This window comes from Puntigrus tetrazona, chromosome 15 (assembly GCF_018831695.1).
Source record: "Puntigrus tetrazona isolate hp1 chromosome 15, ASM1883169v1, whole genome shotgun sequence".
NCBI lineage: Eukaryota > Metazoa > Chordata > Actinopteri > Cypriniformes > Cyprinidae > Puntigrus > Puntigrus tetrazona.
The window spans coordinates 8,010,233-8,024,236 of record NC_056713.1 but is presented as its reverse complement, the minus strand read 5'-3'; the positions used below and the strand labels follow the sequence as shown (position 1 = coordinate 8,024,236).

Sequence of the window (14,004 nt, the reverse complement as noted above, 5' to 3'; positions counted from 1 at the left end):
TATACAAAACAGAAAATAAAATAAAAAGTCCGTAAAAACTCGTTTCAACTTTGACCCCCCGGCCACGCCTCGCGAGATTTGAGCAGCCGCTCTCGTTCGCGCAGCTGAACGGCGCAGAATCCTTTAGCTTGAGAACTACAACAAAAATACAAAGAACAGCAGAAAACCGAGTCTCTTCTTAGATGTAAGTATTTGTCAGAATACATGACTGAATCTGTCAGCTCATATCATTCTGTGCGTTGTGTCTGTGTCTCAAACTCTTCCTCAGCTCTATACAGTATTTCTGTTTAGTTTAGTCACTAACGTTAGGTCTTAAAAAGGGTTTTCAAATCTTAAATTAAGACCTTATATCACAACAAAAATCATAATATTCATAAAGTCGATGTATTGAGTGTCGCATGTACTGCAAAGAAATTAATACATTTACCAACTTGTTTGTTTTTTATATATTGATGCCTAGTAGACATAGCTAGTAGAATGAATATATATCTGAGATATCTCAGTATATTTATATGTAATAAATTATATATGTTCGTGTAAATGTTTTCAAAATATATACTGTATGTGTTTTATATATATATATATATATATATATATATATATATATATATATATATATATATATGTGTGTGTATGTGTGTGTATATATATATATGTGTGTATATATATATATATATATATATATATATATATATATATATATATATATATATATATATATATATATATATATATATATATATATATATAAATATACACACACATATATCTTTCTTTTTTATTGCAATTATTTGCAGTTAATTGTTTGACAGCACTAATCCCGCACTCTGTGTGTGTGTGTGTGTCTCTCTGTGTGTGTGTGTGTGTGTGTGTGTGTGTGTGTGTGTGTGTGTGTCTCTCTGTGTGTGTGTGTCTGTGTGTGTGTGTGTCTCTCTGTGTGTGTGTGTCTCTGTGTGTGTGTGTGTGTGTCTCTCTGTGTGTGTGTGTGTCTCTCTGTGTGTGTGTGTGTGTGTGTGTGTGTGTGTGTGTGTGTGTCTCTGTGTGTGTGTGTGTCTCTCTCAGTGTGTGATCAGAGCTCAGCGGTCATCATGATGTCCGGGGGTCCGGCGGTGCGGGTCAGCATCGAGTCTCAGTGTGAGCGGCAGGTTCAGGAGGTGTCTCTGGACGGTCTGGAGACGTACGTGCCTCCGCTCTCCATGTCTCAGAACCTGGCCAAGCTGGCGCAGCGCATCGACTTCGAGCAGAGCTCCGACTCTGAGCAGGACGGGCTGGAGCGGGAGAGCCGGGAGCCGTGGGGCAAGCCGGAGCTGGAGGAGGACGAGGGTGTGTGTGAGCGTGTGTGTGAGCGTGTGTGTGAGCGTGTGTGTGAGCGTGTGTGTGAGCGTGTGTGTGTCGCTGCGGGGCTCGTGACTCAAGCGCGTCTCTCCTCTCACAGGTGCGGTGAAGTTCCAGCCGTCGCTCTGGCCGTGGGACTCGGTGCGTAATAACCTGCGCAGCTCTCTCACAGAGATGTGTGTGCTGCACGACGTGCTCAGTGTGCTCAAGGAGAAGAAGTACATGGCCCTCGACCCCGTGTCCCAGGACCCCAGCGGCACCAAGGTACTGCACTGACCCTTAAGACTCTTTTGTGCTCCAGGATCACGTTTAAGTGTTGTGAAGTTGTTCGGCCGTGTGTTCAGACCCCGCAGGTGTTCCAGCTGATCAGCAAGAAGAAGTCTCTGGCCACGGCCGCCCAGCTGCTGCTGAAAGGAGCGGAGAAACTGACCAAGTCTCTGGCCGAGAACCAGGAGCAGCGCAGACAGAGAGACTTTAACTCGGAGCTGCTGCGCCTGCGCTCTCAGTGGAAGCTGCGCAAGGTCGGGGACAAGATCCTGGGCGACCTGAGCTACCGCAGCGCGGGTAAGGCCCCTCGTGAGCGCTGACCCGCCGGCCTCCTCGGGACCGAGGTGTTCATGTGTGTCTGTGGTCCTGCAGGCTCTCTGTTCCCTCATCACGGCACGTTCGAGGTCATCAAGAACACGGACATCGACCTGGACAAGAAGATCCCTGACGATTACTGTCCGCTCGACGTGCAGATCCCCAGCGACCTGGAGGGGTCGGCGTACATCAAGGTAAGCTCTGGATCAGCTCTCCTCACAGGCACCGGCCGGCTTGTCACCTCATGAAGCGTGTCTGTGTTTCTCCAGGTGTCCATCCAGAAGCAGTCCCCGGACATCGGAGACCTCGGCACAGTCAATCTCTTCAGAAGACAGCTTAAAGCCAAACCCGGTAAAGCCAGCGAGAGAAACACGGCTGCTCCTCTTTCTAGATGTAACCGGAGAAGGTTTGCTTTCGATGTGGACTCTTGATTTTTGCTGCTCTGTCTCAGCTTCTCAGATGTGGCACCTGAAGCTGGAGGCGGCTCAGAATGTGCTGCTGTGTAAAGAGATCTTCGCTCAGCTCTCACGTGAAGCGGTTCAGATCAAATCACAGATTCCTCACATCGTCGTCAAGAACCAGATCATCTCACAGCCCTTCCCTGGTATTTCATCCACTCTGTTCAGTGAAGGCCTGTATTAATGCATCGTGGGAGTGCTTAGTATTACATTAACAGCACTAGTTAAAGCTGGTTAATGCATCAACACATACTCTAACAGATAGATAAATGTAATAATGCATTAGTAAATGAGGGAATTATTCATTCTAATAAGGCTTAATTTCTTAACATTAGTTGAATTGCTAAAGAGTTTCTGTATTAAAGTGGAGTGACTGTAAATATAACTGTAATATTGTCTCATTTTAGAGCAGTAACAAATTAAAATATACAAATACACACATGCTTATTTAGTTGTTTCTTATTTATGTTTATGCATATGCTTTTTTGGGATTAAAATAACAGATAAATAAATACTAAATAAAAAGGTGTTATTTTTTCTGTTAGAGCTATGCAAGTTTATAGTAGTTAAACTACTGTATCTTAAGATTTTAAACCTGTATTTAACCTCAAAACAAAGTAAAGTTAAAACCGCTGCTAATTTCGTGGTGTCTGTGCTTTAAAGTAAAATAGTTTGAACTTAATTATGAAAGTTATGGCTAGTTAAGGGCTGTAGTGTTACCCTCCTGCTTCAAAAGGATTTACTGTTGAACACATTTGTTAGACATTTGATAAAAAGTAATGAAAAATAAGAATGTAATCAGTTACATTACTTTAATTGAAATGTTTACACTAATTATGATTACACTGTAAGTAGAGTAACTTAAGTTACTCTACTTACACAGAGTGTGCGCGTGTGTGTGCGTGTGTGTGTGTGTGTGTGTGCGTGTGTGTGTGTGTGTGTTCAGGTCTGCAGCTGTCCATCTCTCTGTGTCACTCCACTGGAGAGAAGAGAAGTCAGAGAGCGTCTCCAGACAGGAGCAAGCCAGACGATCATCTCTATGTGTTGGAACACAACCTGCACCAGCTGATCCGAGAGGTACAGCTCCCCCAGGCCCTCCTCCTCCTCCTCCTGATCCTCCTCCTCACTGTGTGTGTGTGTGTGTGTGTGTGTGTGTGTGTAGTTCCACAAGCAGACGCTGAGCTCGGTGGTCATGCCTCACCCGGCCAGCGCTCCGTTCGGTCACAAGCGCTTGCGGCTGGCGGGCCCCATGGCCTACGACAAGGCCGAGATCGGCTCCCTGCAGCAGAGCGAGGGCCTCCTGGAGAAGATCATCAAACAGGCCAAGCACATCTTCCTGAGGAGCAGGTGAGCGCGTCTGATCGAGGAATCCTACACGAAGACGTACAGAAATGAGCGTTTCAGCAAAGTACAAGTAAAGTAGGGCTGAGACAAACTGATATCTGTGGGGTTTTTGGACAGTAGCTCTAACTGGACAGTATTGTCTGTGTTTTCATTTAGACTTATTTTTAGGGCCTTTTTAACTTTTATAAGGGTGTTTTTCCAACTTTATTAGATATATGCATCAGTTCTTATATTTATTCAGTAAATTAATTTAGAAGAAGACACACGTGTCAAATGACATCAGCCCTGATCCTCTGCAGTGCAGTCTGAAAAACTGAACTTTAAGACGTAGTGCAGACAGAATAATGATTTGCATGCTGCGGTACTGTTTGAGCGAAGCTCATTAAAGCGTTCTTCTTCCAGGACGGCGCGCACCATCGACAGCCTGGCCAGTCGGATCGAGGACCCTCAGATACAGGCTCACTGGTCCAACATCAACGACGTGTACGAGTCCAGCGTCAAAGTGCTCATCACCTCGCAGGGATACGAGCAGATCTGCAAGTGAGAGCTGAAGAGCGTCCTCACGCAGGCCCGCGGGACGGGTTCAACACTGACTCTCTGACTCTCCGCTCAGGTCCATCCAGCTGCAGCTGAACATCGGAGTGGAGCAGATCAGGGTCGTGCATCGAGACGGACGCGTCATCACCCTCTCACACCAGGAGCAGGAGCTGCAGGACTTCCTGCTGTCACAGGTCACACACACACAGAGACACACACACACACAGACAGAGACACACAGACACACACGCACACACACACACAGACAGACAGACAGACAGAGACAGAGACAGAGAGACAGAGAGACACACAGACAGACAGACACAGCACACACACACACACACACACACACACACACACACACACACACACACACACACACACACACACAGACAGAGACACACACACAGTCTGTATCTTCTTTAGATCTGGAGAAACGTCTCATCAAAGGATGCTCTGCAGTGAATGGGTGCCATCAGAACGAGAGTCAGTCAACCTCTGGAGAAGATAAAACTAATCCAGCGTTAAGAAAATATAATAATAATAGCTGTTCCTCTGAAAGAGTGTTGAGGATCAGGAGCAATGCTTACAAAAACAGCTCTAAACTGATATGTGGCTGGATTTTGATGAGAGACGACAGCAGATGGACTCTTCACTGAATGACTGAAATCACTGAAATGGCTTTAATTACTTATGGGTTATTGATGTGTTTTATCAGCTGTTTGAAGTCATTCTGACGGCACCCATTCACCTCCATTGATGAGATACTGGTGTGATCAGACATTTCTCCAGATCTGATCATGTTTCAACCAAATCTTCATTTTTGTCTGAACTCTGGGCGTCATGATGATGATGATGGTGTGTGTGTGTGTGTGTGTGTGTGTGTGTGTGTGTGTGTGTGTGTGTGTGTGTGTGTGTGTGTGTGTGTGTGTGTGTGTGTGTGTGTGTGTGTGTGTGTGTGTGTGTGTGCGCGCGCGCGCAGATGTCGCAGCATCAGGTTCACGCTGTGCAGCAGCTGGCTAAAGTCATGGGCTGGCACGTGTTGAGTTTCAGTAATCACGTGGGCCTCGGCCCCATTGAGAGCATCGGGAACGCCTCCGCCATCACAGTCGCGTCTCCCAACGGAGAGTACTCCATCTCAGGTGAGTCTGACCGCGCTCCGCTCTAATCTCTGCTGTAAGAGGCTGAAGGACAGTACTGGAGCCGCTGTGTGTGTGTGTGTGTGTGTGTGTGTGTGTGTGTGTGTGTGTGTGTGTGTGCGCAGTGCGTAACGGTCCGGAGAGCGGATGCAAGGTGCTGGTTCAGTTCCCTCGCAGTCAGGCCAAAGAGCTGCCCAAGAGCGACGTGGTGCAGGACGGCAAATGGACGCACCTGAGGGGTCCTCACAAGGAGGTGCACTGGGGCCGGATGGAAGGAAGAAACTTTGTTTACAAAATGGAGCTGCTGATGGCGGCCCTGACCCCGTGTCCCTAGAGCCCGCCGGGGCCTTCACTGTCTGCTCATGCTCTGCTTCGTTTTTCTAAGAAAAGGCCAGAAACGGCCAAAAAAAACTAGTTTAAAATAAAATATTTGTACTTGCAGCTCTGCGTTCTTCCTTTGTGTGTCCCCGGGACTCAAAACCGGTCCCAAGGGTCCATTTGTTTGAAATTGAGATTTATGCATCATATGAAAGTTAAATACATAAAAAGAATTAAAAAAGGCTTTCCCTTGACGTTTGGTTTGTTAGGATCAGACAATATTTGGTTGAGATACAACTATTTGAAAATCTGGAATCTGAGGGTGCAAAAAAAATATATATATATATATATATAAATATATTCATTTTTTTATTTAACAAAAAAACCATGACGACTTCTTTGTGCTACTGCTACGGTCAATGGTGCGTGGCGTCCATCAACACATGAATTAGATCTGTTTTGTCTTTCAATACAGCACAGATAAATCACTGAACACATAAAAACAGCTTTTTCACTCAGAACATTCAGTACTGTACATACCTTCTCAAAACTTTTCATCTGTTAAACAGCACAATCCTAATACTCTCTATTTTCGTGCATGACCTAAAACATGTGTAACATTCATAATATAGTTATTTTTCCGTGTTCTGTTGGAATAAAGGTTCCGTGTTCAGTGGTGATTTATTTGTGCTGGAAGGCAAGAACAGAAGCAATGTTTCGGTGTAATTCATACAGAAGTGACGCAAACTGGAAACTATAACTTCCAAATAAATTACTGTGTGCACACCAGACTTATTTTATTTTATTTTCAAAGGTCCCTTTAGGGGCTCCGTATAAAGTTGTCCAAATGAATTTCCTAGTAATGCATATTACTAATCAAAAACGAAATCTTGATATATTCATGGAAAATGATTTATTTCCTTTATTTTGAACCTTTATAGTCAAAAAAGTCAGACCCGTCTTATCCAAAAAAATCTGAAAAAAAAAAATTGTCTAAATATGCTAATCGTTAGATATTTAGCGATCATGACACTCGGCCACATTCATATCTTTTTGTCTTCTAAGAGACAGATATGTGTACACTAAATAGCTGAGGGATTTTGTTAGGATTGGTACCTGACCCACAATTTGTAATATCACCCGCAATATCCAATGATTTTCATAAACATTCATCCATTAAAAATAACAGAACATTCAGACGTCCCCCAGAGTCTGGACCGGAGAGGAGCGTATAGAGGGAGCATGCACGCCACTTTCTGTATTGCTTTGATTCAAGTATCTAGTAACCGATGTACAACGATCAGTCCGCACACGAAGACAAAACCTAGATATTTTAGAAATCATGGCACAAAAACAAAAAAACACTATGTATACTGCATTAGGTGATGCCTGGAATATTATTTTGATTGCTTCCATTGTCCTTTGGAGAAAAGCATCAGGTAAATGACTAAAAATGTATGTCCTGTTGCCGGTCTGCTCCGCTTCACAGCAGTCGATCTTCAGCGCTCAGAGAGTTGTTGATGTCCGTCTGATTGAACAAACGCTCGTGGCGTTCATCACGCTGTGTTTCTGTCACAGTGGCTGCAGCTCAGTCTCATTGTGTTCTGTGTAGAATACAAACAGAGCTTCAATTTCATTGACCAATTAAAAGTAATATTACATCTTATCTCAGACACCTTTACACACTGCCAACACCCGGGGAATCAAACGGTCTGGGCTGCGTTTCCCCAAAGCATCATGAACCCAAGCACACCGTATAATCATTGCCACCAATGGAGCTACAAACAACTGCATTAATCTGACTTCATTCAGACCCTTAGCAGGCATGTTCAGGACGTCTGACAGCAGCTCAGGACAGTCAGCGTAGGTCGATACCTGGCAGGCGTCTCCGTTGTCTCCAGGCCTTTATATAGTTGTGTAGTTTATTCAAGAGCCACATACACAGCATCAGAAATGCAGACAGCAACCCCAAAACAATGATGAACACAATAAAGTACTGAATGTCCTCGTAAAGCACCTCTGAAACACACAGTTCAGACTCATGACAGACTGAATAAAGCATGGTGTCAGCGGGTGTTGGTGTTAGTCTGAGTCCTGCTCACCAGTTACACTCAGCAGCATGCACGCGTCCTTGCTGCTTCCAGACGCTTCCGTCACAGTGAGGGTGTAATAGCCAGAGTCGTGCAGACGTAGGTCGCCTACGGTTAGAGAGCCGTTGGGATGGGTCTGCACTCTTCCCTCGTACATTTCCGTGACATTCGCAGGGCCACCGAACGTCCAAGCTGCGATGCTGTGCTGTCTGCTTACAGACCTGAACATCCATGTGATCCCTGGGGTCCCGGTGCATGTGATGTCCACGGAGAAAAGAGCGCTTGCCTGAACCGGAGCTGTGATAGTGCTCCTCTCCACCTGGATGGTAATGGCCTGAGCTTCAGAGAGAAGACATTCAGTGGATGTTAAAGCACTTCATCTGACTGCATTCAAAAGCAGCATTAACAGGGTATTCTTAACCACAGTTGGTTAGTTGACTCACAACTGATTTAGAAAGAATAGCTATCAACCTTCTGTGACTCTGTAATGCTTTCAAAACATTGCTCTGTTTGTATGATGAGTAAGACTGTGCAACAGCAGCTAATCACTGGTGTTCCTCAAGGTTCGCTTCTCGCTCCTCTTTTTTTCTTTATTTACGCAACCTCTTACCACTGCTCTGCAAAAGATACACCCTGATGATCCCACTCCTTCAGTTTGCATCTCCACCTCAACTTTGCAGAGCTCCTTGCACTCCCCACAAACATATTAGTTACCACACCGTCCTTCTCAACCAGCGTCTTACACCGGCCAGGACAGCAACGAACGCCAGGGTTTGGTTTGATAACTAGCTGAGATTTTTCCCTCACGTCTCAACAACAGCTTGCTCATGAAGTCTTGGTCATAACACCATCAGGAAAAGCAGACCCTTCTTGCCGGAAGACGTGTGACAGCTCCTTGTCCAAGCCCTTGCTATCTCAAGACAGGACTTCTGTACACTGCAAAAAAATGCTTTTCTAGACTAGAATTTTGTGAACCCTCGTCACACTCCTCCTGATCTCACTCCACTGCCTTCCAGTCAGGACCAGAATCAAGTTCTGAAAGGTGTGAAGGTGTCTCTCCATAGGACCACATAGGCTCAGAAAATCTTTTCTCAGTAAGCTCTCCTTAAACCAGGAACAAGTTAGTGTAGTTCAGTACCAATGATAAAACAAACACAAGCATTACTGGTGAAATGATTCTTTGCTGAACCCTGCCTTCAAACACCAGTGACCTATCCTAGCTCAGCAAACATTGCTTCAACGCTCCTCATTCCTGTTCCTGCTTCTTCACAAATAAAGCTCTGCTGCGAAACTGTGTTTTTAATACAAATAACGTAGCAAAGAATATCAAGTGACAGGAAAGTGAAAAGTGAAGCAGAAACAGGTTTAGCTGGCCTGACTCATTCAGTCTCAAACCAGAATCCTTCAGTATTCACCTCAACTGTGAATCACATACGTGGCAGTTTTATAAGTGTTCAGGGATTAAGAAAGCATTAAACAGCATTATGCCACTGTCATACAGCATGCTATTTATTAAAAAGCCAAATACTGCATTATAGTGAATAAAGAGAAACTCTGTTTAATGTTAGAAAGGATGCATAAACGAATACATTAACAGTTCAATATTCTTATCTTTAATATGCATTTATGTGATTACTTTTTCGTTATTCATAACCTAAATTCTCAATTACACAGTTAGATAAACAGTTGTACATGATCATGTTAACTGTGTAAAGGAGAACATAACATGAGAACATTGACGTCTGTTGTTTTCTGTATAAAGTGATTTATAATGACTACAGTCTAACCAATAGCTAACTCTTAAAACAATCTTGTCTTGCATCAAAGCATATCTTACACACACACACACACACACACACACACACACACACACACACACATATACTTACTGTAGTTGGAGAGAAAGAAGATAAAGTATAGTATCTGTGTGTTCTGAGACAAACAAATCCATGCGGGCCTCATTAGACTGATTCCTCCATATATCTATATGCAAGTAACATGTGATTGTTTATAGCTCAGTCATAACTCCAGACTTTCACCCCGTCCCTCTCTGCTCTCCATTCTGTCACTTCCTTATTCTACTCTTTATCTACATCTCCCCTGTTTATCTTTCCTGCTGTTGATTTCTCTTTTCCTTTCGGTCCTTGCACCCTTTTGCTCTTCTTCCTGTCTGTCTGATCTGCTCAAGCGTATTCTCTTACAGGACTGAACCGTGATACTGATCAGACCGGTTTAGCAGCCGGTCACGTGCACATACACACACACACACACACACACACACACACACACACACACACACACACACACACACACACACACACTCACACACACACACACACAGTCTTTTTAAAGAAACTGTGCATCTCCTGGGATCTTCGCACACAACTATCTCTAGGTCTTACAGAGAATGCTCTGAAGATATGTAGTGAAAATGCCTTGATATCAGAGCAGATCATATGGGTTTAAGCTGATAGACGTTCAACAGTAACTCAACATAACCACTCATTACAACCGAGGCTTGCAGAAGAGCATCTCTGAACCCGACGCATGAATCAGGTGGAGAGAAGACATGTCAGCTGAGGACAGCAAACTGAGTCTACGGTTCACCCAGGTTCTCCCGAACTAGACAACAGGTCTGATGGGTTTTGATTTTAGCTGCAACATTCAGATGGCGGGGGTTAGATTTTGATGTAAACCACACGAAAGCATGGCTTCATCCTGCCTTATCAATGATTTCAGGCCTCTTTAGTAACAACTGAGCATTGTTTAAACACCACAGCCTGCCTGATTTATTTTGTTGACCACATTCACTTCTTTACAGCCACCGTTTTAGAACTGCTGCTTCCAGCATGGTCATGCTCCATCTCACAAAGCTCACATTAGATTAGATTAGATTAGATTCAACTTTATTGTCATTACACATGTACAAGTACAAGGTAACGAAATGCAGTTTAGGTCTAACCAGGAGTGCAATAAGCAGCAAGTGCAGGATATAGGTACAAATATAAATATAAATTACAAAGATAAATATGTGCTTTCTCAAACATGTTGCATATATTATGTATTACATAAAAATGTATTACATATTACATAAAAATGAACCAATCGGTCCTCATGCAAACCCACAGTATGACCTCCAGGCTTCTTCCTAACATGAAGAACTCTCCAAGCTTCTTCACCACGTAACATGCTCCTAGATACAATCTAATTTAGGCAAGCGCCCCTTCTGTCTCTTAGGCCCATAGACCCATACAAGATCACCTGCATTGAAGTCCAGTGCAGTGATGATCATATGCTCGCTTCTAGAGATGCCTGCCTGCAGAACTTGATGACAAGCAAACTCATGAGCTGACTTTAGCCAATCTTGTAATTGATTAATGACTCCAACCCAGATGGTGTATTTGGTGCATCTCGGAGTAGCAAGCAGAACCAATGGCAACTGCAGATCCCAGTCCTTTTGATTCTGGGTCACACAAAGGGCCAATAGGGTGGCCAGGATCTGATTATCCCGCTCGACCAACCCGTCTGGATGCCCAACAGTCAACAGAACTCAGAGAGCAATTAAGACAAAGAGAACAGTCCAAAAGTTTAACTGGGGTCCTGGAATGTGAACAAAGGTCGCCTGAAGTGCCACAAAGACCAAAGGGCATAGTTCTAAATTGATAAATTCCCATCCCCATCTTAAATGCGGTCTTCGGCCTTGCATCTACACTTAAGGCAATTTTATCCAGTAACTCGTGGAAGAGGGGGGTCCTAAATGGTCACCTTATTCAACTACTGTAAGTTGATGGAGAAGCTTTTAACAACACAGGTTGTATCAAAGCACTGAACTGTACATAACTGTACTGTATCCACCAACCTTGATTTCCATCTTACAATGGCTCATCATAATTGCCTGCTCATCCATAACAGTCACAAGAACTCTTCTCATCGAGAGCGTAGAGCATAGCCTGTCCAGATTGTCCATACACTTTGATCTCAGTCCGACAGCACTCTGCTGAACTAGTCTTCTCAAGAGACGATTCACAGGGAGGTTCGAGAGTGCCAGATGGGCTGAGAGTACCTTCCTTTACTCTGGCCCACAGGCTGCGTAGAACTCCATTGGACTGTTCATTCAATATCTCTTGAACTTGAGCTTTTCATCTATTTGGGGATGATACTGGATGTCTTGGGACTGTGTGCCTCCACGAGGATTGGTGTGCTTACGAGGAACACGTTTACTAAATAAATGAGACATGCCAACAAAAGATGTGGGAGACTGTGGTCTAGAAAATGTTCATCCAACAAAAGCGGCCAAAAAGTTTAGTGAGCAATAACTCTCTGCTAAATGGAGCAATCTCACAGGGATTTCTGGGAGTCATGACCAGAGGTTTAGCTGAGAAGTTTATCCCACTTCTGACACCAGTGTACTGTTGTGCAACTTCACCGAATAAATAGGAGACAGAGATTTTCTGTTGTTGTTTGTTGTTATAACTAATGCAAAGAACACATATTATCACACATGACTAGATTTACACAAGTAAGTTCAAACAAACTGTTGCACTTTAAGTCAACTAACAAGGGTTCGTAAGATGATTTATTAGGTTTTACACTAGTGGATGTTTAGCTCATCTTTACATACTTCAACAAAATGGATAAATGTAAGCAGCTTTACAAAACTTGGAAATATGTTTATTATATTTGATAGTTGAATATTACAGGGTTATATAAACATCATGTGTCTGAAATATTGTAACCTGATCTCATGAGAAAACATAGCTATTTTATGAAAAGCTGATATAGCACAAAGTCAACATGATGTTCTGATTAAAAAGGTGACATTTCAATAGGATTCAGGCAAATTAGCCAGCAATTAAATTTTGATGATGCTTTGACCTTCTATAGATTGAATACCTGTCAAAGGCTTCATTTATCGTAAAACAGGGCATGATTCACAAAAACTAGACTGTGAAGAAACCTCAGTGTATTTCACGCGTGTGTTTCTGTAGAAGTGTGTGGATGTCGATGCGCTCCTATATAGTTCATCTGCAGGTCCCGCATACTGGAGTGTGTTCTTGGGTCTCATTCCATCTGTGCATGCTGAAGTGAAAGCAGTAACACATCTTTTGTGAGGCCGGCATTACACACTCTTAAAATCAGTTTTTGGTATAAACTTTACAGCAAACACGGAGAGCAAGCACACCTGGTTGTTGTTCATGCAGGTCCCACAGAGACATCCGATCAGTCCGTTGACGACCTGAGCCAGCAGAAGCACAGCCTCCAGAGTCCCGATGATCAAGAGAATGGAAAACAGGACCACGTTCCACATCACCACGTTCTGCGGCCGCACACACACCGTCCATGACGTCTGGTTGAACAGGTAACTCTCTCTGAAGGGACGAAAGCACAGGTGTGACAGTGTGAAGTGCAAGCAGAGTATGTTTTCACAGAGTTTTGTGTGTTCAGAGACGCTCGTTACACACACTGTGACGTGTTCAGACAGACGAGAAGAGAGAGCGCCGTTACTCTGCAGTGCTGTTGAAGAAGGGGTAGATGAAGATCCCGTCTCCCGTGTCACACAGCGGGCCGTCCTGCAGACCGACGGCGGAGATGATCATACAGTACAGAGCTCCAGCCACTCCCAGCACTGACATCAGCATCGACAGCATCATCTGCAGCACACACACACACACACACACACAGATCAGGTCCAGCATCATTCTGCCACTCATTTAGTGAAGTAAGAAGTCGAAGAAGCTCACCCCGCATCTGTTTGCGCAGCAGCTGCCCTCCAGCCCCGCGGCTCTCATGATGGAGGCTGGCATAAAGGCCTGCGGGAGACACACAGACGCTCCGTCACTCGCTCGCTCGCTCTCTCTCTCTGTCCTTCACACACTCTCACACTCACCAGCAGTCCTGCTCCGATCACCCCGGGGAAGAACCAGATCTTCTCGGTGATCTCCTCGGTCCTCCACACTTCACCGTTGGGAAAAAACAGCAGGATGTTTCCGACCACGGCTAAGAGACCGAGCGGGAAGAGAAGGTCCGCGGTGCATTTCGCACATCTACCCGTACACATGATGAGCTGATCGAGACGGACCCTGGACCTGGGAAAGAGACGCTCCTGCACTGAAATCACCCACGAAATCATGAATCAGGTATGTTTGTAGAAATAGACAACAATACACTGTATGGGTCAAGATTTTATGCCAAAAATGATTA

At 44.3% G+C, this 14,004-nt stretch overlaps 3 protein-coding genes across 6 annotated transcripts in view; 1 reads left to right on the top strand and 2 right to left on the bottom strand.

The window, feature by feature from the left end:
- Nucleotides 1-60: 60 nt before the first annotated feature.
- On the top strand, nucleotides 61-5,836 carry med17 (mediator complex subunit 17). Its single transcript, XM_043259761.1, has 13 exons — nucleotides 61-184; nucleotides 1,063-1,323; nucleotides 1,436-1,599; nucleotides 1,680-1,899; nucleotides 1,975-2,111; nucleotides 2,187-2,268; nucleotides 2,369-2,521; nucleotides 3,322-3,452; nucleotides 3,538-3,722; nucleotides 4,122-4,259; nucleotides 4,333-4,450; nucleotides 5,239-5,398; nucleotides 5,521-5,836. Exons 2-13 carry the CDS (start codon nucleotides 1,089-1,091, stop codon nucleotides 5,727-5,729), a joined length of 1,932 nt encoding a protein of 643 aa, XP_043115696.1. The 5' UTR covers nucleotides 61-184; nucleotides 1,063-1,088; the 3' UTR covers nucleotides 5,730-5,836.
- A 775-nt stretch (nucleotides 5,837-6,611) lies between these two features.
- Nucleotides 6,612-9,992, bottom strand: LOC122359455 (V-set and transmembrane domain-containing protein 5). Of its 2 annotated transcripts, none has more exons than XM_043259763.1 (4): nucleotides 9,693-9,992; nucleotides 7,816-8,142; nucleotides 7,528-7,732; nucleotides 6,612-7,317 (listed from the first exon to the last, which is right to left on the bottom strand). In XM_043259763.1, the coding sequence occupies exons 1-3, from the start codon at nucleotides 9,763-9,765 to the stop codon at nucleotides 7,572-7,574; spliced, it is 561 nt and encodes a 186-aa protein (XP_043115698.1). In that variant the 5' UTR covers nucleotides 9,766-9,992; the 3' UTR covers nucleotides 6,612-7,317; nucleotides 7,528-7,571. The 2 variants fall into 2 exon arrangements, with proteins under 2 accessions (XP_043115698.1, XP_043115697.1); XM_043259762.1 differs by having other exon boundaries at nucleotides 7,589-7,732; nucleotides 9,693-9,991.
- A 2,369-nt stretch (nucleotides 9,993-12,361) lies between these two features.
- The window catches only part of LOC122358567 (transmembrane 4 L6 family member 1), a 1,947-nt gene continuing 304 nt past the window's right edge, over nucleotides 12,362-14,004 (bottom strand). Inside the window, exons 2-6 of one of the 3 annotated variants that reach the window (XM_043258425.1) lie at nucleotides 13,691-13,911; nucleotides 13,545-13,613; nucleotides 13,309-13,454; nucleotides 12,986-13,172; nucleotides 12,362-12,882 (exon numbers count right to left, since the gene is read on the bottom strand). In XM_043258425.1, coding sequence (XP_043114360.1) covers nucleotides 12,865-12,882; nucleotides 12,986-13,172; nucleotides 13,309-13,454; nucleotides 13,545-13,613; nucleotides 13,691-13,861 — 591 coding nt within the window. In that variant the 5' untranslated portion in view covers nucleotides 13,862-13,911 and the 3' untranslated portion in view covers nucleotides 12,362-12,864. The remainder of the gene's footprint in view (nucleotides 12,883-12,985; nucleotides 13,173-13,308; nucleotides 13,455-13,544; nucleotides 13,614-13,690; nucleotides 13,912-14,004) is intronic. The other 2 variants (XM_043258426.1, XM_043258427.1) reach the window with 2 other exon arrangements.

What these genes read in the sequence shown, in the direction of transcription:
- med17 (XM_043259761.1), top strand. Translation starts at nt 1,089, where the DNA reads ATGATGTCCGGGGGTCCGGCGGTGCGGGTCAGCATCGAGTCTCAGTGT. An exon ending in CATCTCACAGCCCTTCCCTG is followed by an intron (nt 2,522 to 3,321) that starts GTATTTCATCCA and finishes GTGTGTGTTCAG; the next exon opens with GTCTGCAGCTGTCCATCTCT. An exon ending in AGGACTTCCTGCTGTCACAG is followed by an intron (nt 4,451 to 5,238) that starts GTCACACACACA and finishes GCGCGCGCGCAG; the next exon opens with ATGTCGCAGCATCAGGTTCA.
- LOC122359455 (XM_043259762.1), bottom strand. Translation starts at nt 9,765, where the DNA reads ATGAGGCCCGCATGGATTTGTTTGTCTCAGAACACACAGATACTATAC. An exon ending in CTTCTTTCTCTCCAACTACA is followed by an intron (nt 8,143 to 9,692) that starts GTAAGTATATGT and finishes TTCTCTCTGAAG; the next exon opens with CTCAGGCCATTACCATCCAG. An exon ending in CATGCTGCTGAGTGTAACTG is followed by an intron (nt 7,733 to 7,815) that starts GTGAGCAGGACT and finishes TGTGTGTTTCAG; the next exon opens with AGGTGCTTTACGAGGACATT.